At 34.4% G+C, this 23,552-nt stretch overlaps 5 protein-coding genes, 1 non-coding gene and 1 pseudogene across 10 annotated transcripts; 5 read left to right on the forward strand and 2 right to left on the reverse strand.

Annotated features, from left to right (window-relative positions):
* The first annotated feature begins 4,235 nt into the window (after positions 1-4,235).
* Positions 4,236-6,591, forward strand: LOC106381802 (annotated as a pseudogene).
* TRNAQ-CUG lies at positions 4,322-4,393 on the reverse strand. Its single transcript has one exon. It is a non-coding gene; the product is annotated as a tRNA-Gln (tRNA).
* A 3-nt stretch (positions 6,592-6,594) lies between the features above and the next one.
* Positions 6,595-8,088, forward strand: LOC106381793 (cyclic pyranopterin monophosphate synthase, mitochondrial-like). The gene is made up of 3 exons (XM_013821726.3): positions 6,595-6,785; positions 6,927-7,583; positions 7,886-8,088. The coding sequence occupies exons 1-2, from the start codon at positions 6,666-6,668 to the stop codon at positions 7,545-7,547; spliced, it is 741 nt and encodes a 246-aa protein (XP_013677180.2). The 5' UTR covers positions 6,595-6,665; the 3' UTR covers positions 7,548-7,583; positions 7,886-8,088.
* A 108-nt stretch (positions 8,089-8,196) lies between these two features.
* Positions 8,197-9,179, forward strand: LOC106369244 (pathogenesis-related protein 1A-like). The gene has a single exon (XM_013809371.3). It carries the CDS (start codon positions 8,282-8,284, stop codon positions 9,011-9,013), a length of 732 nt encoding a protein of 243 aa, XP_013664825.2. The 5' UTR covers positions 8,197-8,281; the 3' UTR covers positions 9,014-9,179.
* A 2,365-nt stretch (positions 9,180-11,544) lies between these two features.
* On the forward strand, positions 11,545-13,491 carry LOC106381764 (histone H3-like centromeric protein CENH3). 5 transcript variants are annotated; one of them, XM_048742029.1, is made up of 10 exons: positions 11,545-11,742; positions 11,855-11,964; positions 12,048-12,085; positions 12,167-12,212; positions 12,307-12,344; positions 12,420-12,459; positions 12,560-12,675; positions 12,923-13,000; positions 13,099-13,174; positions 13,266-13,491. In XM_048742029.1, the coding sequence occupies exons 2-10, from the start codon at positions 11,913-11,915 to the stop codon at positions 13,319-13,321; spliced, it is 540 nt and encodes a 179-aa protein (XP_048597986.1). In that variant the 5' UTR covers positions 11,545-11,742; positions 11,855-11,912; the 3' UTR covers positions 13,322-13,491. The 5 variants fall into 5 exon arrangements, with proteins under 5 accessions (XP_048597986.1, XP_048597987.1, XP_048597984.1 ...); XM_048742030.1 differs by having other exon boundaries at positions 12,310-12,344; XM_048742027.1 differs by having other exon boundaries at positions 11,636-11,742; positions 12,167-12,344.
* A 1,390-nt stretch (positions 13,492-14,881) lies between these two features.
* On the forward strand, positions 14,882-16,364 carry LOC106381754 (MYB-like transcription factor ETC1). The gene is made up of 3 exons (XM_013821695.3): positions 14,882-15,564; positions 15,656-15,743; positions 15,868-16,364. The coding sequence occupies exons 1-3, from the start codon at positions 15,492-15,494 to the stop codon at positions 15,953-15,955; spliced, it is 249 nt and encodes an 82-aa protein (XP_013677149.1). The 5' UTR covers positions 14,882-15,491; the 3' UTR covers positions 15,956-16,364.
* A 128-nt stretch (positions 16,365-16,492) lies between these two features.
* On the reverse strand, positions 16,493-19,226 carry LOC106381744 (tyrosine-protein kinase Srms). Its single transcript, XM_013821687.3, has one exon. It carries the CDS (start codon positions 18,901-18,903, stop codon positions 16,975-16,977), a length of 1,929 nt encoding a protein of 642 aa, XP_013677141.3. The 5' UTR covers positions 18,904-19,226; the 3' UTR covers positions 16,493-16,974.
* Between the last annotated feature and the right edge of the window lie 4,326 nt (positions 19,227-23,552).

Consider the following 23,552-nt stretch of genomic DNA (forward strand, 5'->3'; position numbering starts at 1 on the left):
CGTTCCGACGGAAAATGAATTCCTCGGAATATACCGAGGAATTTCCGAGGCAATTCCGAGGAAACACAAAATTTGGCTTCCTCGGAATTTCCTCGGAATATACCGACAGAATTCCGAGGAAAATTCAGTTCGTCGGAATATTCCGACGGAATACCGAGGAAAATTCAGTTCGTCGGAATATTCCGACGGAATACCGAGGAAAATAGTATTCCTAGGAAAAAACCGATGAATTCCGAGGAAATATTATAGACGTTAGAGAGCCGTTGGGGGGATTTTAAAAATTCCGAGGAAATTCCGAGGGCAGAAAGGTTTTCCTCGGAATTTCCTCGGAATAGATCTTGTCGATTTAGAGATTTGATTATACATTCCTTTTCCTCGGAATTTCCTCGGAATTTTCCGAGGAAATTCCGACGACGATAGAGTTTTCCTCGGAATTCCCTCGGAAAATTCCGAGGAAATTCCGAGGAACTTGGGGTTTTAAACCGAAAACAACGTTTTACGGATTGAATAACACGTATATAACCTTCATTAAGTGTCTTAACCAGATTATGAAGTCAAACTTTGGTGTTTTACCCAATAACAAACACTTTTACGATTGCATGAACGAAAACCATACAACATAAGAGAAACACTTATACACTTTAACAAACGGTAAAGAGAATACTTACAATTATTTTTGAAATTTTGTTATTTCATGGTTTATGATCATCTATACAAAGAATCCTCAATGGTATGCATTATAATTGTATAAGAAATGAAATACGGCGAAAATAATCGATGTTTTGAAACCCCAAACCCTGGTTCCTCGGAATTTCCTCGGTAAATTCCGAGGAAATTCCGAGGAAACCTGGTTCCTCGGAATATTTTCATTTAACCGGGTAAACCAAGCCGCCAAATATTTCGCGAAAATTGAATTAATGATTTCCGAGGAAATTCCGACGGATATAGTAAATATTTCCGAGGAAATTCCGACGGATAATTTCCGTCGGACCCCTCATTTTATTAGGTCGAGCCCGACCTTCTTCCCCATTTCTCTCCGCCGCAATCTCTCTTTCTCCTGCGATTTCGTCGACTCCTCTCTTCTCCCTTGCGATTTGCGGCGCTTTCTCTCTTCTCCCTCGCGATTTCCACCCTAATCCTCATGTATGAACCCTATCCCACTCTTTTAGGTTAGATTTGTATGGTTTTTAAGTAGATTTGATGATTTTGGAATGAGATTTATAGATTTTGTTAGGGTGAATGGTAGATTTATAGATTTTGTTAGGGTGAATGGTAGATTTGATTTGTATCACTTGATTTGAATTTTTTTTTTTAGTTTTTATTAATTTTGTGGTTATAAAAATCGAATTTGTAATTATATATATATATTGAAAACGTTTTTTGTATATAAAATCTATTTTTTGCATTTTAAATTCATTTATATATTTATTAAACATTTTTAAAATCTATAAAACTTTTTTTAAGATTAAAAATCATATATATAATATTTAAAATCATTTTTTGTGGTTATAAAACGTTTTATGTATTTTATATATAAAATATAAATTTCTATATTTATTAAACATTTTTAATATTATGAAAACTATTTTTTGTAATTATTTAACATTTTAAATATTTTTAAAACTATTTTTTGTAATTATTAACTGTTTTTGTGATTTATTTAAACTATTTTTTAATTTTTATACTATTTTATATTTATTAAAACTAATTTTGTATTTATAAAACATTTTTTTTATTATAAACACTATTTTATTATTTTTTGTATTTATAAAAACTATTTTGTATTTATAAAAAGATGATTTCATATTTATAAAAATATTTATATTTATTAAAACTAATTTTGTATTTATAAAACATTTTTTTGATTTATAAACACTATTTTATTATTTTTTGTATTTATAAAAACTATTTTGTATTTATAAAAAGATGATTTCATATTTATAAAAATATTTATATTTATTATAACTAATTTTGTATTTATAAAACATTTTTTTATTTATAAAAACTATTTTAGTTTTTTTTTGTATTTATAAAAACTATTTTGTATTTATAAAAAGATGATTTCATATTTATAAAAATATTTATATTTATTATAACTAATTTTGTATTTATAAAACATTTTTTTATTTATAAAACTATTTTATTTTTTTTGTATTTTAAATATATTTTCTATTTCAATTTTAGTTTTATATTTTCGAATTTCAATTTAAAAAAATAAATTTATATTTTTTTTTTTAATTTTGGAAATATTCCGAGGAAGTGTATCCCTCGGGATATTCCGACAACATCTTCCTCGGAATATTCCGAGGAAATTCCGACGAACTTGTGGTCCTCGTAATTTCCTCGGAAATTCGTTTCCTCGGAATTCCATCGGAAATTTCCGAGGAAAAATGGAATTCCGAGGAGTTATTTCGGAGGACTTTTTTCGTCGGTATGTCGTCGGAATAGCGTTATTCCGACGACATACCGACGATATTTTCCCTCAGTATGTCGCTGTTTTCTTGTAGTGGAACATGTATATACTATAATAATTTACTCCAACAAATTCAGGAAATCTTCATGTTATATTGTTTCTTATTTTAATTGAGATCGCTTTATTAGGTGTAATTGCTCAGTGCATGCATGCCATTTTCGTGAAAATATATGTACAAAGAACCCTTTTCCTATCATAATTGTTAACTAATTAATTTTATGTTCATTCATATATTTGGGCAGCGCATGTCCACAGAGGTCGCTTTTTAATAGCATTGATGATTTTTTGAATGGACCAAAGTCTAAACTCTAGTCTATACTCTATACCAATGTGTTGGCTGGCCTGTGGCTTCGCCCATCATGAATATATTTATAAGCTTATAAATAAAACATATACGGATTTCAAGAATAATATGACTATCACAAGAAAAACCACGTCTTCGTACGGTGATTTATATATTGACATCAAAAGGGCATTTGATAAATATTACCTGAAGTATATGGCTTCCACTTTTTAACCAATCACGTCTATATAAAAATAATTTCCACACATATAAACAAAGAAATATTTAAAGTTACTCGAGTAATATTCGGGAAGAAAATATTATTTAAAGATATCTACTCTCTTTTGGGAGGAAATAGCGAACAAGAGGAGTTATAAAACACTTTCTTACATCAGATCATTTACGGCTTTGGCTTTACTACCAGTTAGAGATATATGATCAGTTTCCTTCCGGTGCTTTCTTGAAACAGTTTAAACATTCTTTAATTTTTCTACAGGAAGTAACTGTGTGTGCATGTGTGTGTGACGTCTGTTTCTCGACGAGCTTTGAGTTATTGTTTGCTTACTTATATACGATGAGCATTAAGTTTTGGTCGGTGCCTTTACCTTTTCGTGAGTTTTTGTTAGATATAAAGTAGTTATTTTTATGATTATGTTTTGGTTGGTACCAAAAAGGTGACCATGATGGATTTTGTAGAAATAAAACACGGGGTTAAAATGAATATATACAGGTTTAATTATTAACCGTGGTCCGAGGAGAAGCCGATATGGGATAATAAAAATGAGTGGCATCCATAGAAAATATACTTTTAGAATTCAATTAAAAAGAAAAAACAAAATTTTGTTATCAATGAAGAACATAGTTTTATTAGGGATAAATGTCCCACATCGGATATTGGAAGGGATCCTTAGCAATATATAAGATGGATGGGTCACTCCACTTATCACCAATTGGTTTTAGGTTGGAAGCCCATCTAGCTTAACATGGTATCAGAGCCTGATCCACGCAGTTCAACCCGATCCACATCGATCTGGCCCAAAATTGACCCATCGATCTTTGCCCGAACATTCCGAAATTGACGCTCAAAGAGCCATCATCTCGAAGGGGCGTATTAGGGATAAATGTCTCACATCAGATATTGGAAGGGATCCTTAGCAATATATAAGATGGATGGGTCACTCCACTTAGCACCAATTAGTTTTAGGTTGGAAACCCATCTAGCTTAACAAGTTTACACAAATAGAATTACGCTTACCCGTACATCAGCCCATTCTGACTTTAAGTGGACCATATGTCCCATTAGAAAGAAATGTTAACTTGTTATGCTTATCCCCTCATTTATCCTTTGATGATATAAATGTTAATGGTAAAACATATACAGTGTTCCGATTATTGTGGTACGATCTTGAAAAAGAGAGGGGTGCCTTCCGAAACACGCGGACACGGGTGGTGCATAAAATAAATAGCCTTTGGGGGAGACAGAAGAAAGTAGAAATAAGTGGCTAGACCATGAAACCATTTGTCCTAACCGCTTGACCATGGAAGTAGAGTTAGTTAAAAGAAAAAGGTTCCATCGAGACTTGAACTCGGGTTACTGGATTCAGAGTCCAATGTCCTAACCGCTAGACCATGGAACCATTCCATAGTTGGCCTTCAGTTGTTCTTACTAAACAAATGTCATTTTTACATATTTCCTTTCAGTTTCGATAATTCCAAGGACAAAAATTGCAACCTTTCTAATAGTTTTCTGACATTATATTGATTTTCTGTCTGCGCTCAGTTTTACATGTATTTTTATCATGCGATGTCTCTTCCGTGAGCTAATTCTGTCCTAATAATCCGATTCAAAGAACATGAACATAGCATGTAGTTTGTCAAAGTGACACACCAAAGAAAGAGATAAAGTTTTTATCTAAATATTCGGGAAGTTGGGTGAATGGTAGTTCTAACAAAAACTTAGCTAAGAGTCTTTCATTATTTGTTATATATTAAGACAACAAAGACTCTAAACAAATGAAAAGTTTCTATCGAACACAAAATATAAGATTAGATGATTTTATTGTTGGCTTTTTCTCTCTTTGCTATTCTCTCTCTCAATGTTCTTCTATGGAGATGGCTAAAAGTTTCAGCATGTAAAACCCAAAAGTTTCCTCCAGGCCCACCAAGGTGGCCTATTTTAGGCAACCTTCTCCAATTGGGTCCTTTACCTCACCGGGATATGGCTAGGCTCTGTGACAAGTACGGCTCATTAGTCTACCTTCGGCTTGGAAACGTCGATGCCATCACAACGAATGATCCGGATACCATCCGAGAGATTCTCTTCAGGCAAGATGATGTTTTCTCATCGAGGCCTAAAACACTGGCCGCAGTCCACCTGGCTTACGGATGTGGGGATGTAGCCTTAGCGCCAATGGGCCCGCATTGGAAAAGAATGAGGAGGATATGCATGGAACACCTAATTACAACCAAAAGACTCGAATCTTTTACAGCCCAGAGGGCTGAAGAGTCCCGTTACCTAATAGCAGATGTCTACAAAAGAGCAGAATGTGGAAAACTCATAAACCTTAGGGAAGTATTCGGTGCTTTCTCTATGAACAATGTGACCCGGATGCTACTAGGGAAGCAATTCTTTGGGCCAGGGTCTGCAGTAGCTCCAAAAGAAGCTCAAGAGTTTATGCATATAACTCATAAGCTGTTTAGGCTGTTGGGTGTTATTTACTTAGGCGACTACTTGCCGTTTTGGAGATGGGTGGATCCCTACGGCTGCGAGAAAGAAATGAAGGACGTAGAGAAGCGTGTGGACAAGTTTCACACGAAGATCATCGACGAGCACAGAAGAGCAAAACGGGAAAGGGAAGATAATACTAATAATAATAATGGAGAAATGGATTTTGTTGATGTTTTACTATCTCTCCCTGGTGAGAATGGGAAAGAACACATGGATGACGTTGAAATCAAAGCTCTCATTCAGGTATTGTTATTGATTTTGACCAAGTTCATTAATGCATCAAACTCATTACGTTTGTTTATGTTAATATTCGACTGTCTTTTAATTTTTTTACGTTTATATTTGTAATTTGAGTAGGACATGATAGCGGCTGCGACCGACACGTCTGCGGTCACGAACGAATGGGCTATGGCCGAAGTGATTAAGCAACCGCGAGAGATGCTGAAAATTCAAGAGGAGCTCGACAGTATTGTAGGATCGAAACGGATGTTGATGAATCTGATCTAGTCCATTTAAACTATCTACGTTGTGTGGTACGAGAGACGTTCCGAATGCATCCGGCCGGACCGTTCTTGATCCCTCACGAATCCGTTCGACCAACGACGGTCAACGGCTACTACATCCCCGCAAAGACACGTGTCTTCATCAACACACATGGGTTGGGTCGAAACACGAAGATATGGGACGACACTGACGAGTTTAGGCCCGAACGACATTGGCCGGTCGATGGAAGCGGACGGGTCGAGATAAGCCACGGGGGTCGGGGCGGATTATAAGATATTGCCGTTTAGCGCGGGGAAGAGGAAGTGCCCCGGAGCTCCGTTAGGTGTGACGATGGTGCTAATGGCTTTGGCTCGGCTCTTCCATTGCTTTGACTGGACTTCGCCGGCAAATATAGATACGTTGGAAGTTTACGGGATGACTATGCCTAAGGCTAAACCACTGTGGGCGTTAGCTAAGCCACGATTGGCAGCTCATTTATACACATGATACAGTTGGATAACCAGGGCTAAATTTCCATTTCGGTTTAAGTACTTTTTTTAAATTGCACCAGGCTGGAATATCGGTTATTTCGGTTTAAATGTACGGTTCGCTACTCTTTTCTTTCCGGTTTAGTAGAACCCCTACTTTTAGTTTTGTCTCTTTCTCGCATCCTGTTCTGTCTCTTGTCGTGAAATAAAATGTTTTCGACGCTCCGTCGCGCCATGTTTCTCCGTCGATTCCCGGTTCCGGCGAAAAGGGGTTTCAGCAGTAAATTTTCCGATGAAATAAATCTCCGAGTTCTAGATGAGCTGAATCAGGTTTTCTTACTCTCTGTAATTAGCTACAAACTAATCGTGTTGAGAAACTAAGTAGATTCACTCTACTGCTTTAAAGTTCGTTGCTTTCTCCATTGATTCCTACATCTTCGTTGGTATTGAGATGATCAATTGGTGTTTCAGGAAATGCAATCAATCTTTGGAGCTGAACCTCCTGCGACTATGGATTACCCTGAGTTGAACTCCAGTATTGGATCTCTGGAATCTACAAAACCGGAGAGTTCTAGGCAATATGAACAACCTCCCAAAGTGGTTACTGAAGATATCTCTAAGCTAACCCATGTCGGCGTCTCCGGGGAAGCTCAGATGGTGGATGTTTCATCAAAGGACAATACTAAGAGAACCGCATTGGCTTGCTGTAAAGTCATTCTAGGGAAAAGAGTTTTCGATTTGGTCTTAGCCAATCAAATGGGGAAAGGAGACGTTCTCGGAGTGGCGAAGATCGCTGGCATCAACGGAGCTAAACAAACCAGCAGTTTAATCCCACTGTGTCATAACATTGCTCTTACGCATGTTCGCGTAGACTTGAGATTAAACCCTGAGGATTTTAGTGTTGACATTGAAGGAGAAGCTTCTTGCACTGGCAAAACCGGAGTTGAGATGGAAGCTATGACTGCTGTATCGGTTGCTGGTTTAACTGTTTACGACATGTGCAAGGCTGCTTCCAAAGATATCAGCATTACAGATGTGAGGCTCGAGCGTAAAACTGGTGGAAAGAGTGGGTATTGGTCTAGAGGCGAGTGAACACAACCCAACACTTGTCTCTGTATAGCTACGGAGGTTAGCTTTCTTTTTTCTTGGGAACATTAAATCATAATATAGGAATCATTAAACAAGTAGACCGTCAGGGAATATTTATTTGATTATCATGTGGGAACTTTAATCTTTCCGTATGCAAATTGATTCTTGCCACCACCATGTAATGATTTGTGACTATATATGAAGCAAGAAGTGTTTCTTGTCGTGGCGCTTTTGCCTTCTTGTCTCTTTTACATTTGAGCCTTTAATCACTATGTTCTTTTCTTCATTTGTATGATCTCTAGTTGTGATTTTTCTCCTAATGTCTAATTCTTCAATCACAGATTACGCGTAGACAAAGCCATGGCTTGCCTGGACCAGGAAAACCGGTCTCAAAAAGCTTTGGTTGATGAACCAACCGGTCAAGTACTACTTGTGTGATAACTCTTTATAAAGTATATTTTTTACCACTTGGACCTTAAATTTTTTTGCCTAAATGTAGTTTTAACTACCATTTTTATTCCTAATGGCATTCCGATATTCAATATTCACCATGCGTTGACTTTGATTGACTTGCAAAGTTGAAAAGGATAATTTTATATTTAACGTTCATAAATAGAAACAGTTACCTATTAATCCGTTCTGTCTCACAAATTTTACCGTAGAGTTAATTATACTTTTACCTAGATTTAAGTAATTAACTCTCCGGTCAAAAAAGTTGCATTTTTCTTTATTGAAAAATGGAGCTTCGTAAAGGGGGATTACGAGCTCCTTTTATCATATTCGCCGCCATTGTGTTATTCCTCCTTCAGTTTTGGGCCGTGACGGGCCAAATTAATCACAGCGAGCCTTCTACACAGATCGCCGTTAACTCTTCGTCAGGGACAAGTACTCGCTTCCTGTCCTCATCATCACCACTATCGTTAACCGGGAAACGATCCTCGTTCAGGTTCAGGTGGAGGAGAAGACGACATCATCGTAACAAAGTAAACAGAGCGAGCATTCAGTTTCTATACGCACACAACCTCATACGAGCCCGCGTGGGAGAACCACCGTTACGATGGGACGGAAGACTAGCGGCGTACGCGCGTAGGTGGGCCAGACAGCGTGTTGGGGACTGTAGGCTTGTTCACTCCAACGGTCCGTACGGAGAAAACATATTTTGGGCGGGACAAAATAACTGGAGGACCATAAATATCGTTAAAGTGTGGGCCGATGAGAACAAGTTTTACGACGTGAAGGCTAACACGTGTGAGCCGGGACAAATGTGTGGACACTACACGCAGATCGTGTGGAGAGACAGCACGAAGGTTGGGTGTGCACGTGTGGATTGCTCAAATGGTGGTCTTTATGCGATTTGCGTTTATAATCCACCTGGAAATTACGAAGGTGAGAACCCGTTTGGAAATTATGAAGACCAGATTGGTCTTGTCCGAGAGGATCCACCGGCGGTGGTCGTTAATCCATTTTAACTTAATGGCTTGAAAGCAGAGGACATGGTATGGTGGCGGCATAATCTATTTTTAGTTGTTAATTTTTCTTTTGCTATGATTCTTTTTATTTTTTTTCGAATGAACTGACTTTGGGTTTGTTCAGAAGAATTATCATCTAAAAACTGATTCAATAAACAAACTAATTTACATATTCTCTCTCTTTCATAATAAGTATCATTCTAACATTTTTTTCTTGTTACACAAAAAGTGTTACTTTACAAGTCCAATGCAAATTATACTTAATTTCAGCTGAAAATTAATTGCAAACTCCATTGTTTTTATAAATAATTTTATTTATCTCAAAAACTATTGGTTGGAGAGATGTAATTAATAACAACTTACATATATTTCAATAATTTTCTTACTCTGTGTGAAAAATGTCATTGTGACACTTATTCAAAAACGGAGTGAATATTTCACAATGAGCCATTAATAAACAAGTGGAAAGTGAAACCAAATGGGAAGAGAACAATTTTAATATAAATATATCCTAATTTCCTACTTTTTATGAATTAAACTCCTAAAGGCTCGCTTTCAATCTTGATTTCTGTCGAAATTTGAATCTGCCAGCTAATCATCTATATAAACAGCAAATAGTGCAAATATTGTACCATATTCAGTTATTCTTAGAAACCAAGTTAGTAGTATCAGTATGTATGTCTCACAAGACTCTTTCAAACTCCCTTTTCAACACTACTAATTCGAAAAATATTCCAATCAAAAATCCAAAAGTGTTGTAGTTTCAACTTTTTTTTTTGGAATTTAAAGACAAGATTAAACTAAATTTAGGGTTTCATTACAAGACAACAAAATAAAATTAAAACATTCCATAAAAATCTCATCTATTTATTTTCTTCTACGCCGTGGACCTGGACCCGACGACTCCCCCACCGCCATTGCCGGTCCCTAGCCTCTTATCTTCATTCTCTCGGTGCACTTCTTCAATAATTTCACAGTAGTTCTTCCTCCATATATCATGGCTGCCTTCCTCATCCCACCTAACCGTGTAGCCATCGATATTAAATTCGATTATAAAAGCCCTTCCACTTGCAACTGTACCTTTGAAAACTCATTTCTCATACTCCAGTTTCTTCTGGCTTACCTGTTATAAAAAATATTTTTGTTTTAGGTTTCGATGTGTGTAAATAAGAGAGACAAGAGTTTGAGGGGATGACTCGGAGTTCGTAGTTTTACCATCATTACATAGACTGAGAGTCATTCCTTGTTGTTAGCAAAGAGGCATTGGCCACAGGCCACACACTTTGATATTAGTGAGTGTTTATGTAATGTTAAGGTTATATTTGTTTTTGGCTTTTGACTAAATATGTGAAAATCTAAAATTTTAAATTTAAAAGTCTGGAATCTCAACTAAAACAAAAATTCAGTTTTGTGGATGTATCTACATACATTACATAAAAATAAAAAATCTCATCCAAATAAACTTTTTCCAAAATAATTTTAGATAGTTTTCTTTGTGCTTCTCATCTTTTTCCGGTTTGTAGTCTTCCATTTATTTATTTTTCTGTTTACAAAGAAACAAGATACTGTGGATATGGAGATTCTTGCAAGTTCTTGCATGACCGTGGAGATTACAAGCCGGGATGGCAGATAGAGAAAGAGTGGGAAGAAGCTGAGAAAGTTAGGAAGAGAAATAAAGCTATGGGCGTTGAAGATGATGATGATGCTAAAAGTGAGGAAGACGAAGATGTATTGCTATTTGATTGCTTCATATTCAGAGAGCCTTTTGTTGATCCAGTTGTCACCAAATTGCAAGCATTACTTTGTAAGCATTGTGCTTTAAAGGTATGATGATAAATTTATTAAGAGTTAATTATGATGATTCTGTTACCAGGTACATTCGGGTGGCTTAGCCTTCTGGTTTGGAACACGATAGCTTCTTAAATGTTTAGTTTTGATCTTATGAAAAAATCAATTCCAATGTAACACAAAGTGTAAAACAGTTTTTTTGTTTGAATTAATTTAACATTCTTTCAAAAAAAAAAATTACGATGATTCTGTCTGCGTGTTTTGTTTGTAAAAACTAAAGAGTTTTATGTTATATTAATGATGCAGCATCACATGAAGAACAAGAAGTGCTTTGTGTGTAACCAACCAACTATGGGGATTTTCAATGCAGCACATGAGATCAATAAGAGAATGGCTGAAGAAGGGAGTAAAGCTCAACGATTGTAAAAGCTATGTATTCTCTTGCTTTGAGGGAAGTTTTTTGTTTGTACACTCATAGGCCTAAATATGTTGTGATGGCTTAATCACATTTTTTAAAAAAAAAATTGAAAACCATATATCTAAAATCCCAATATATTATTTATTGATAGATGAAAAGAAAAATAGTTTATAAAATAAAATTAATTGTTAAATGGAACTCAAAATTTTACATTTAATAACTGAACCCGGTTTGAAACTGGTTTAGAGGTTTGCCCATTTCTGGTTTTTTTTTGCGGTTTTAGATAGTTTAATTTCCCTTAGACAAACAACTCAATCCGGTATATCTCGGGATTACGGTTGGTCTGGTTTTTAAAAACAGTGGTTAAAACACTCTTGTATATCAGGTAAGCAAACCCTCTGAGTGAGAGGGCGTGTTAAGAAGTAGGAGGATTCATGCCTCTTATGAGTTTTGTGTGTGTGTGCACAAAAAGAAGCGTTGGTGTGAAAGAAAGCAAAAGGATTTGAAAATCAAAAAATTGAAGGTGAAGCGGGAAAACAAATAAAATCTCTCCCTCCCCCCCCCATCCGCTTTTTCCAAATAATCAATCTCTCATTTTGTTGTCTAACCCAAGTTTTTGATAAATTATTTCTAAGGGATTTATCTATCTTTTACGGTGCGATTCCTCCGGCGGCAGTAAGTGAAATCAAATCAATGGCGAGAACGAAACATTTCGCTTCCAGGGCCCGAGATCGCAATCCAACTAGTACTCTCTCTCTCTCTCTCTTTGCCTTATTGATTTTATTTATTTTCTAGGTTAAACCCTAATTTGGCATCTGAAATTTGTAGATGCGACTGCTTCATCTTCGGCTGCAGGTCCGAGTGCGGTACGTCATCTCTTTTTTTTTCTGAGTTAGGTTTCGACGCAATCTCGTTACTGTTGTTGACGAATCTATTGAAATGTGTAGACCCCGACGAGAAGAGGAGGCAGCCAAGGTGGTGAAGCTCAACAGAGTGAGTCTTTCTAACACGTTTTTGTTGATATCCATTGAATCCTCCTTTTTTTCATCTCTATCTTCCTTTTCGTTGCGACGTGACTCAATTGCAGCAGCAACTCCACCAGCAACCACCACCGCCGGTAGAAAAGTAAGTTACATTTTCATTTGCTTCTTTATCAACAAACTGCTCTCTCTCATCTGTTTTGGTTTTGGTTTTGTGAAGAAAGGAGGGACTAAGCGAACTAAACAAGCTATGCCTAAAAGTTAGTGACGTATTTTAAAATCTCTATTTTGGATACTCTCTCTCTCTCTCAGGACTTGTCTATTTGCATTTCTTCTTATTATGTCTGTCTGTCTTTGTAGGTTCCAACAAGAAGAAGACATTCCGTTACAAGCCTGGAACCGTTGCCCTCAGGGAGATTCGCCATTTCCAGAAGACCACCAAACTTCTTATCCCTGCCGCTAGTTTCATCCGAGAAGTAAGTCATCTGTAATTAACTTTGTTATTCATACATTCTGCTACTTGTTTTCAATGACTCTGCAAGTGAACATACTGATATAGAATATAAAGCAACCATTATGGTGATTTCTGAAACTACAGTAACTAATACTATCCCAAATTATCGTTCTTCCTATCATATGCTTGCCTGCTTAACATGACTCGACACTAGTGATATGGAACTTCCCTTTTTTACTAATTGCAACATTGTTGTTCTACCTAACCAGGTGAGAAGTGTCACCCAGATCTTTGCCCCTCCCGATGTTACCCGTTGGACTGCTGAAGCTCTTATGGCTATTCAAGAGGTACCTACTCCTTCCCTCTTTTGTTTCCTGTTTTCCACTTGATGTCTAATTTATACTGATCCTTTTTTTTTTATATTTCTTTTGGTGGGCGGGGGCAGGCGGCTGAAGATTTCCTAGTTGGCCTCTTCTCTGATGCGATGCTCTGCGCTATCCACGCAAGACGTGTTACTCTAAGTAAGTACTCCTTCCCAAAATAAGGAAAACCATTTTCAGTCTCCCTTATTTAGAACATTGCCTCATCCATATCTGCTTCTCTTCATATCAGTGAGAAAAGATTTTGAGCTTGCACGCCGTCTTGGAGGAAAAGGCAGGCCATTGTGATTGACTACTACTACATTATTTCGCAGGTTGTATAACTTTGTTCACTCCTTATGTCTTGTGATTTGTGATCTGACTGACACTTTCTTTTGAAACATAACTGCTTGATTCAATATCTTAGGCTGTAAAACTTATCCCTCCTTGTTTACTATCTTATATGCTTTTCCTTGGAATTGATAGTTTCCATTGAGATTGAAACATATCTGCTTTCTCAATATCTCAGTCTTAGAAAGGGCTATGACTAAAAGAAAGAAAATTTAGAGTAAGATTTGTAAAGACATGTGTTTAGAGAGGGCTTAATTAAAAACACACGCATCTGCTAGACCTGCTATTTGATTCCCAATTTCAACTTTTTTCAAGGCATATTATAAAGTTTGTAAATGTACTTAGCACTTCAACTTTTATAATTCGATTTTATTCGAATAGAGCATTTGTGATTTCATAGTGTTGTCATGAAACTCAAGTAAATCATCACCGTCCGATGTTGCTACTGTCTAATAAAATATTTAAGAGGAAGATTTGCAAAGGCATGCGTTAGTCTTAGAGAGGGTTAATTTAAAAAAAAACACTCATCTGCTAGCCTTGCTAATGGATTCCCAATTTCAACTTTTTCAAGGCATATTATAAAGTTTGTAAAATATACTTAGCACTTCAAGTATTACAATTCATACAATGATTTTTATTCGAATAGCGCATTTGTGATTCTCCATAGTGTTGTCATTAAACACAAGTATTCATCACCGTCCGATGTTGCTACTGTCTAATAGTTAAACATTGTAACAAAAAAGTTGGAATTTCGAATTTCGTAACATTTATTCCAGTCAACTCTTTTTAAATCTTTTTTGCCAACTTTTTTATTGTTTCTCTTCTTTTTTCTAGTCTTGGTCAAGCACTTCTTTATGCAGTTTTTCTTATATTCTTTTTAACATCCATTACTATTGTCTCTGTGCATTCGTAAAAAGTGTGTGCCAAAAATCGGATGCGTCATGAATCATGCCGTGGTCCCAACAGATTAACTAAACAAAAAAAAAGTCCACGCGTCATGTTCAGTTGCAACTGCATAGTTTGCTCAACCTTTTTCGATGTCTTGTAAATAAAGAATAAATCGAACCAAATAAAAAGAAGCATGGAATAACATTGCGATGTGAATAATGGGAATATCCACAACGCTCTAATTAATTTTCTATCCAACTCTAACCAACTTTCAACTCTCCAATTGCTAGTTCTAACTTCACTTTTCATTAAATTGGGAATTTAATTCAATAGACTGGAATTCATAAATTTAAATATAAAGTGATTCTCCTAATGCATACCAGCAGATAATGAGGGTTGGAATTGGATTGTTATTTACTTAACTTTTTTTTTAGTTCAACTACCATGCATTATTAATGTGTTATCATGTAATCAACCACTAATAATTTATATATCAAGATGTTCATGGATAATATTGTTTTCAAACATATCACCGTACGTAAACTTAAAATTCCAAAAAAATCAAACAGTCTTTTAACTGATTGATCTAATATTACTGCAAAATCATAGATCCAACTAAAAAAAAACATTTTATCCATGGCTAAGTCCTAGCTACCTCAAAACCTTTTCATTTAAGCTAGACAGGTTAAAGAAAGAGTAGTGTATTCATGTATGTAACAAAAACATACGTAGTAAAATAGTTTGTTAGCATTAAGCGAACTACTCCTATCATTTATTTCATGCATACTTATTACTTACAGTTAGTTAGCTATTACGTATGAAACATCAACTCAGGGCAAGTAGCTAGTCTTATTTATTTTAAAGGCAAATACACAAAACATGATGGAGCAACGGATGTATATAGTGAAACATGTTTAATATGATTGGTTCACAACGAAACCCATCAAGCACTACATTCATACTGGCATAATGCTGCCACCCATAAGTTGCAAATTAATTAATGATGATATCATTTAATATTCTTTGGGGTGTTATATATTTACACTTAACAAATTGAAGGGAATTAATATACAATACATAATAACTTAATGTGGAAACTGACCAAACCGGTCGGTAGAAAATGACACTATAAATAGAGAAGAGAGTCCGTGTTCTTTAAACATCCGCCACTCTCTGCTCTACCTTAAACCGTAACACCTGAATCTATATATAAAATCATTAACGTAAGATCGTATTTCAGATGGATAAGCAGCGTAAGTCGAAGCATCCCAAGACCAATGCTTATGCCACCATTGTTTCCTCTTCTTCGGAAGGTATGTATATATATTTCTCACCCATCTCCAAAACACGTACGTTGCCCTATAAATTTTACTTGATAAAGTTTTGGTTGATGACATGAAACAGAAGTGAGCAGTCTTGAGTGGGAAGAAATAGCAATGACACAAGAAGAAGAGGATTTGATCTGCAGAATGTATAAGCTTGTCGGCGAAAGGTTTTTTCATTCTTTCTTTCTTTCTTAATTTATTAGTCTTTATTTTGTTGGGTCATTGTTTAATATGCGATGTTAACAAGGGATCATTAACTATTAGTTTTTGTTGATGTTGTTGGTTGTGAAGGTGGGATTTAATAGCTGGGAGGATTCCAGGAAGAACGGCACAAGTGATCGAGAGGTTTTGGGTCATGAAGAATCATCGAAGAGCTTGATTACGTTGATTGATAATTCTATATCATTTTTATAATAAGGAAATATATACGTGTATCCTCTAATCGTTGGTAATTCTGCAGTTTTGTTCTTGTATTTGGAGTTGTATCTCGGGATTTCATACTTATGTTTCTAAGTTGTCTTAATTAATTAAAGTCACGTACGAAATATTTTGTTAAACATAGTAAACTTCCGGTAATTTTAAAGGTAAAAAGTCATTAAAATCATATATATATATATATATATATATATATTTTGTCACAACACTGAAATGAATTAGTTATGTGAAATTTGTATTGAGAAAATATATAAATAGAAAAATATTTCTCATAAAAAGAGAAAATGACATGAAATGAAATTAAGATTGGGGATTGTATGTCAATATAAATTGATTAGTGTGAATAGAAGATCCTAAATATTATATCTTTTCCAACATCAGGATTTAATTAGCGTGAATAGATTCGGTTTGATAGATGATAGATATTACATCCATGGAGCACCTGTGCTTTGCATTCCAACCAGGTTGTTCAGTTCAGTCCATTGCGAAATTGCATTTGTGACGTTATGAAGTGGTCAAATACGTTTTAGGAGTTTGATTTTTGAATATCAGACAGACACTTCCCTGGAGATAGTATCCAATAAGTTACTGACCTATTTGTAGGAACTTCAGATAAAGGATTGTTGTTTTAAAGCATTTATATTTACTGGACTGTGTGTGTGTCACAACAAGTCTTAGTGCTCTTATACAGGATGTTGAACTATATAAGCTAATGAATATGTTTTTTCTTGTGTGTGTTGTGCACAAGGAAGACTAGGAAAGCTCAGAGTCAGAGACATGACCGGAGCTTGATCGCCGTATCTTTGGACTCATCACTATCAGTTGACTCTCAGAGTGCGTTCTCATACTTTGCCCACATGGGCTCAGTGGGGGATGCCTTGATCGTCCTCTACTTGTTCCTGAAACACAAAAAAAAATTATGTAACGAATTTCAAATATATGTATGGAGTGTAGCCTCTCTATCTATATATATTGACTACTGCTCAAACCTGGTTTTTGAATTGGTTTCAGGCCAGAAGCTCTTTTTGAAACAGGCTTCTTCTTCCTCATACCCACCTCATTTGAGCATGAAAGCCTCCTTTCCTTCTCAGATGACACCTGCTCGTCTGATCCACCCCCACCTTCATCTTCACTACACGATGCCCATTCACTACCCGATTCTGAAGCCTCTCGGAGATTGTTTTTCTTACAAGTCTTTGCCTGTTCCACCACCCTATATGCAAACATCTGAAAAGGAACCTGTGAAACTTGAACTAACTCTGTTGTTTTTTCCCATGAGAGCTTTTTCAACAGCTTAGTCTCTATCTCACAGTAATCCACAGGAGGAGAGACAAGCGTGTCTTGTTGACATTCCGGGTTCAAAGCTAAAAACCGTTTGATGTACCGCAGAACTCTGCTTATGGACGAGAAAGATGGACGCTGGTTCGGATCAGCATGCCAGCATCTTTTGGTCAGGTTTGTTATGAATTTAGGTGAATGAAACGGGAAAAGCGGTCTCTCCCCAGCCCTAATGTTTCTACTCATTTTATCTCCTTGAAGGTGGCTATCCTCAAACGGTACTTTACCTGTTAAAAGCTCAAAGCAAACCATTCCAAAGCTGTACACATCAGATTTCTCGGTGTACTTAAGGCTGCTTCCGCCCTGTTCCTGCTCCTCTAGCACTTCAGGGGAATACCATATGAATGGAAAACTCTCATTCGAAGAAGCACTTTTAAAGGAGAAGCCCTTGACAGAAGTCAAACCAAAGCCACAAATCTTGCCGTGTAGATAATGCCCATCTCCGGTTTGGTTACTTCTTCTTGGTTTGACAAGAATGTTAGATGGATTCAACTCTCCGTGGTACACTCCCTTGGAGTGAAGATATTCCATACCACGTGATACCTGAAGCATCAGATCAACCGCGACCGGGAGGGAGAGTGTGTTCTTCCTCCTCGGACCACACACCTCTTTGACGTGCGTCCCAAGGCTTTTACTCATTAGTTCCATAACAAGGAAACACTCTTTCTTCTCCTCATCAGCGAATCCACAAAGGTAATACACAATGTTTGGGTGTGAAAGAGATAGCAATGAAGTGACCTGAGGAAGCAGAGCATCGATGTCTCCAAAGAAATGCCTAAGCGCAAAGCTTTCACCTAACCATGTAATCTCCTTGTACTGACTCCCATTACCTAATCTCTTCTTCACTTGGTAATCTTTCGAGCTGACCAGAATAGAAGATGGAAACAGCTCGTTACCATCTCCTAGATTCTTCAAAAGGAACTCTGCCATCTTCCTGTCTTGTTTGCTTGAACCCGGACGCCTTTTTTCCTGAAGCTCTTGCGTTAGAAGCCACATGTCCTCTCTCCAAGCACTCTCGTACCGGCTGCACAAGTCCTCGGTCACCAAATACTCTCTCCCGAACTTCCATGTAAACATCTGAGAGTCGTTCCATTGCTTCATGTACTTGTTCGAATGCACCAGCCTCTTCTTGTTCATCTCTTGTTCGTCCCACCCTGAAAGCTCGCTTGCCATCTCTATAGCCTCGATGATGATGGGTACAGAAGAGAGAAGGTTATGAACGTGAAGCTCCATGCAATCTATGTTGTGTTGTAAGAAAACAGCTTTAGCCCAAAAGCCTAGTTTAGGCTCTAAAGAGAACCTAACGTAAGCCTCCCCTTCTCGTACCACACATAGAAGCTCCCTCAAGGGCTGTTCTAGAATCTTCCATTTGGACGTGTTCTTCTCTCCGAAACGTAGGTTTAGTCTCATGGATTCGGAAACTGAGTCGTATGTGGCGATGAAGAGGTCGAGTAATAGAGTGCATTGACGCTGGTTGATATGAATGTTGTCCTTGAACACCATTAAGGCTCTTATGCCTCCTAATACCTCTCCTATCTCTCGAAGTTGCTCCATTTTACATCCCTTCAATGGAATTAAATTTTTTAGTACAAATCCTCTCGAGATTTTAGACACAAACTAGTTGGTTGATTAACAAAAAATAAAATAAAATGATAACTATATGTATTTTTGGCAATTATTATTTGTTTGATTTACTTAAATCGGTTTGTTAACAAACGCGCATTACAGCTTTTATCTTCATCCACACAAAGCACATTAAAGACCAATTTAGAACTTTAACCAAACAAAAGGAAAAGAAAAAAACGATTTGGTTCTTTAAATGGCAAAAACATTACACAAGCTACTAACAACGGTCATATGTTTGCGTGTATAACAAAAAGAAGTATATATTTGTAACTAGAAATATAGCTGAATAAATAGCATTTGATTACTTATATTAGATATAAATCAAACCCTCGTATAGTTCTCATGGTTTTGAGATTTTTTTTCGGGATTTTTAACAATAAATATTCCAAATAAGTTTATTTCGAACAAAAACTCTAAATATCTAACGTAAAAGCCTCCGAACTCATTTTATTTAACGAATTAGACCCTCTATCTACATATCTACAGTTAGGGGTCAGCATTTTACCCGATACCCGAACCTGTATCCAAACCTGATCCGAAAAATCCGAACCGAAATTTGAACCAAAGTAGTAAAATACCCGAACATGTATTGAATTAGGAGAGATTGGATATCCGAATCCGAACGGATAATATCCGAACCCGAATGGATATCCGAATATAACCTAACATATATATTTTCAGAATTTTTCATCAATAGGTTGTATTTTTAAAATATTTTTTTTTAAAAACCTGCTATTTCTGGATAGTTTTTATGTTTATAGAGAACTATTGTACATTTGGGATTGTGACTTAGAAATAAGGATAACAATAATTTTTACAAAAACTGATATTTTTGGAAAGTTTTCATTTCTATAGAGTACTATTGTAGATTTGAGATTGTGACTTTGAAATTAGGATAACAAGAATTTTTGTTGATAGATGAGTATTCTTTCACATTTTTTCATCAATAGGTTATTTTTCAATAATTTTTACAAAAACTGCTATTTTTCGAAATTTTTCATTTCTATAGAGAACTATTGTAGATTCGGGATTGTGACTTTGAAATTAGGATAACTAGAATTTTTTTGATAGATGAGTATTTTTCAGAATTTTTCATCAATAGGTTGCATTTTTAATACTTTTTAAGAACCTTCTATTTTTTGGATAGTTTTCATTTTTATAGAGAACTATTGTAGATTTGGGATTGTGACTTAGAAATAAGGTTAACAAGAATTTTTGTTTATAGATGAGTATTCTTTGAGAAATTTTCATCAATAGGTTGCATTTTTTCAATATTTGTTTAAGAACCTGCTATTTTTGGAGAATTTTCATTTTTATAGAGAACTAGGGTAGAGTTAGGATTGTGACATAGAAATAAGGATAACAAGAATTTTTGTTGAAAGATGAGTATTCTTTCAGAATTTTTCATCAATAGGTTGCATTTTTAAAATAATTTTTAAAAAACCTGCTATTTTTGGATAGTTTTCACTTTTGTAGAGAACTATAGTAGATTTTGGATTGTGACTTCGAAATTAGTATAAAAATAATTTTGTTAATAGATGAGTATTCTTTTGGAATTTTTCATCCATAGGTTACATTTTTAAAATAATTTTTAAAAAACCTCTTATTTTTGGAAAATATTCATTTTTATAGGGAACTATTGTAGATTTGAGATTGTGACTTAGAAATAAGGATAACAAAAATTATGTTTGCTAGATGAGTATTCTTTCAAAAACTTTCATCAATAGGTTACATTTTTCAATAATTTTTACCAAAACTGCTACTTTTGAAAAGTTATTATTTCTATAGAAAACTATTGTAGATTTAGGATTGTGACTTTATAATTAGGATAACAAAAAAAATTGTTGATAGATGAGTATTCTTCGGAATTTTCATCAATAGTTTGCATTTTTTTGCAATAACTTTTACGAAAGTTACTATTTTTAGAATTTTCTTATTTCTATAGAGAACTATCGTAGATTTGGAATTGTGAATCTGAAATTAGGATAACTAAAATTTTTGTTGATTGATGAGTATTCTTTCAGAAATTTTCATCAATAGGTTGCATTTTTAAATTTTTTTTTTAAAAACCTGCTATTTATGGATAGTTTTCATTTTTATAAAGAACTATTGTAGATTTGGAATTGTTACTTAGAAATAAGGATAACAATAGTCTTTACAAAAACTGCTATTTTTGGAAATTTTTCATTTCTATAGAGAACTATTGTAGATTTGAGATTGTGATTTTGAAATTAGGATAACAAGATTTTTTGTTGAAAGATGAGTATTCTTAAACATTTTTCATCAATAGGTTATATTTTCAATAATTTTTACGAAAGTTACTATTTTTACAAATTTCTTATTTCTATAGAGAACTATTGTAGATTTGGGATTGTAAATTTGAAATTAGAATAACTAGAATTTTTGTTGATAGATGAGTAAGTATTCTTTCAGAAATTTTCATCAATATGTTGTATTTTTAAAATAATTTTTTAAAAACCTGCTATTTCTGGATAATTTTCATTTTTATAAAGAACTATTGTAGATTTGGAATTATTACTTAGAAATAAGGATACCAATAATTTTTACAAAACTGCTATTTTTGAAAAGTTTTCATTTCTATAGAGAACTATTGTAGATTTGGGATTGTGACTTTGAAATTAGGATAAGAAGAATTTTTGTTGATATATGAGTATTCTTTCATATTTTTTCATCAATAGGTTATATTTTCAATAATTTTTATAGAAACTACTATTTTTGGAAATTTTTCATTTCTATAGAGAACTATTGTAGATTCGGGATTGTGACTTTGAAATTAGGATAACTAAAATTTTTTGTTGATAGATGAATATTTTTTCAGAATTTTTCATCAATAGGTTGCATTTTTAATACTTTTTTAAGAACCTTGTATTTTTGGTTGATTATCATTTTTATAGAGAACTATTGTAGATTTTGGATTGTGACTTAGAAATAAGATTAACAAGAATTTTTGTTTATATAGAGAACAGATAATTAGATATTTATAGTGGTAGTCCAATGATTTAAGCAGTATATATATTTTTATTAAATTAATTGTTAAAAAAATTGGAGCGATGTCTATGTACCATGAAAGAGATTTAGAATACATTATTACAAATGTAGAATGTAGCCAGAAATTTTTAAGCAACACTAAATAGTGTAAACCAATATAAAGAACACTTACCGAAAAACTTAATTTCGTAGGGAGTTATTAACCTTCAGATTTTGAGAAAAATCAAAAATATGCAAAATCTTGTTTTATTGCAGTTGCATCTTGCACTAGAATAGGAATATTTTCAAAGAATTTTGGATTTCTTTTGTTTGTGTTTGTTTCTCTAGAGAATAGAGATTTCATAGTGGTTAGTCCACTCATTTAGGCAATATATGAAGTTTTATTTAATTAAACTTTTAAAATTTGAGACAATACTAATGTATCATGAAAGAGAGTTTAGAATACATTAATATAAATGTATAATGTGGTTATAAATTTTTAAACACCACTAAAGAATATAAACTTCATTATACAGAGCATTTAACGAAAACTCACTCATATGGGTTAACCTTCGGATTTTGAGAAAAATTAGAAAAAAATTGTAATCTTGTTTTATTTCAATCTTTTTTTATTGCATAAGTGCATCCTGAATTTACATAAGATGATGGTCAAAGAGGTTTGAAATCTTTTTTTGTGTCATTTCTCTATAGAATATATATTTCATAGTGGTTAGTGCATAGAAGTTCTATTAAATTAATTGTAAAACAATTAGAGATGATAGTCATGTACCATGTAATAAAGTTTGGAATACATTAATACAAATGTAAAATGTTGTTAGAAATTTTTAAATAACACTTAAGATTGTAAACTTCATTATATAGAGTATTTACCGAAAACTCAATTTCGTAGGAGTTAACCATTAGATCTAGAAAAAAATTAAAAAATTATAACAATCTTTTTTTTATTGCATTGTTGCATCCTCCATTGACATAGGATGATAGTCAAATAGGTTTGAAATTTTTTTTGTGTCTGTTTCTCTAGACAATAGATATTTGTAGTGGTTATTCTATTGATTTAAGCAGTATATAAAGTTAAATTAAATTAATTATTAAACTTTTAAGTGATGTCTATGTACCATGAGAGAAATTTTAGCATACATTAATACAATGTATAATATGGTTATAAATTTGTAAACAACATTAAAGAGTGTAAACTTCAACATATAGAGCATTTACCGAAAAACTAAAATTTGTAGGGGTTAACCTTCTGATTTTGATAAATTTCAAAAATATGAAAATATTGCTTTATGGAATAATTGCAACCTGAAGTGTCATAGGATGATGGTCAAAGAGGTTTAAAATATTTAATGTGTTAGTTTTTTCTTGAAAATAGAGATCTCATAGTGGTAAGTCCACTCATTTGGGCAATTTATGAAGTTTTATTAAATTAATTGTTAACAAATTAAAGACAATACTCATTTACCTTGAAAAAGATTTTAGAATACATTAATACAAATGTATAATGTGGTTCGCAATTTTTAAACAACAATAAAAGTGTAAACTTCATTATATAAGGAAATTACCAAAAA

Source organism: Brassica napus, chromosome A9 (assembly GCF_020379485.1).
Source record: "Brassica napus cultivar Da-Ae chromosome A9, Da-Ae, whole genome shotgun sequence".
Taxonomy (NCBI): Eukaryota; Viridiplantae; Streptophyta; class Magnoliopsida; order Brassicales; family Brassicaceae; genus Brassica; species Brassica napus.

Coding starts and splice junctions, on each gene's coding strand:
- LOC106381793 (XM_013821726.3), top strand. CDS start 6,666: ATGTTTTCGACGCTCCGTCGCGCCATGTTTCTCCGTCGATTCCCGGTT. Junction 6,786..6,926: donor TTCTAGATGAGCTGAATCAG/GTTTTCTTACTC, acceptor TTGGTGTTTCAG/GAAATGCAATCAATCTTTGG.
- LOC106369244 (XM_013809371.3), top strand. CDS start 8,282: ATGGAGCTTCGTAAAGGGGGATTACGAGCTCCTTTTATCATATTCGCC.
- LOC106381764 (XM_048742027.1), top strand. CDS start 12,048: ATGCGACTGCTTCATCTTCGGCTGCAGGTCCGAGTGCG. Junction 12,086..12,166: donor CGGCTGCAGGTCCGAGTGCG/GTACGTCATCTC, acceptor TGAAATGTGTAG/ACCCCGACGAGAAGAGGAGG. Junction 13,175..13,265: donor CGCAAGACGTGTTACTCTAA/GTAAGTACTCCT, acceptor TCTTCATATCAG/TGAGAAAAGATTTTGAGCTT.
- LOC106381754 (XM_013821695.3), top strand. CDS start 15,492: ATGGATAAGCAGCGTAAGTCGAAGCATCCCAAGACCAATGCTTATGCC. Junction 15,565..15,655: donor TGTTTCCTCTTCTTCGGAAG/GTATGTATATAT, acceptor GACATGAAACAG/AAGTGAGCAGTCTTGAGTGG. Junction 15,744..15,867: donor TATAAGCTTGTCGGCGAAAG/GTTTTTTCATTC, acceptor TTGGTTGTGAAG/GTGGGATTTAATAGCTGGGA.
- LOC106381744 (XM_013821687.3), bottom strand. CDS start 18,903: ATGGAGCAACTTCGAGAGATAGGAGAGGTATTAGGAGGCATAAGAGCC.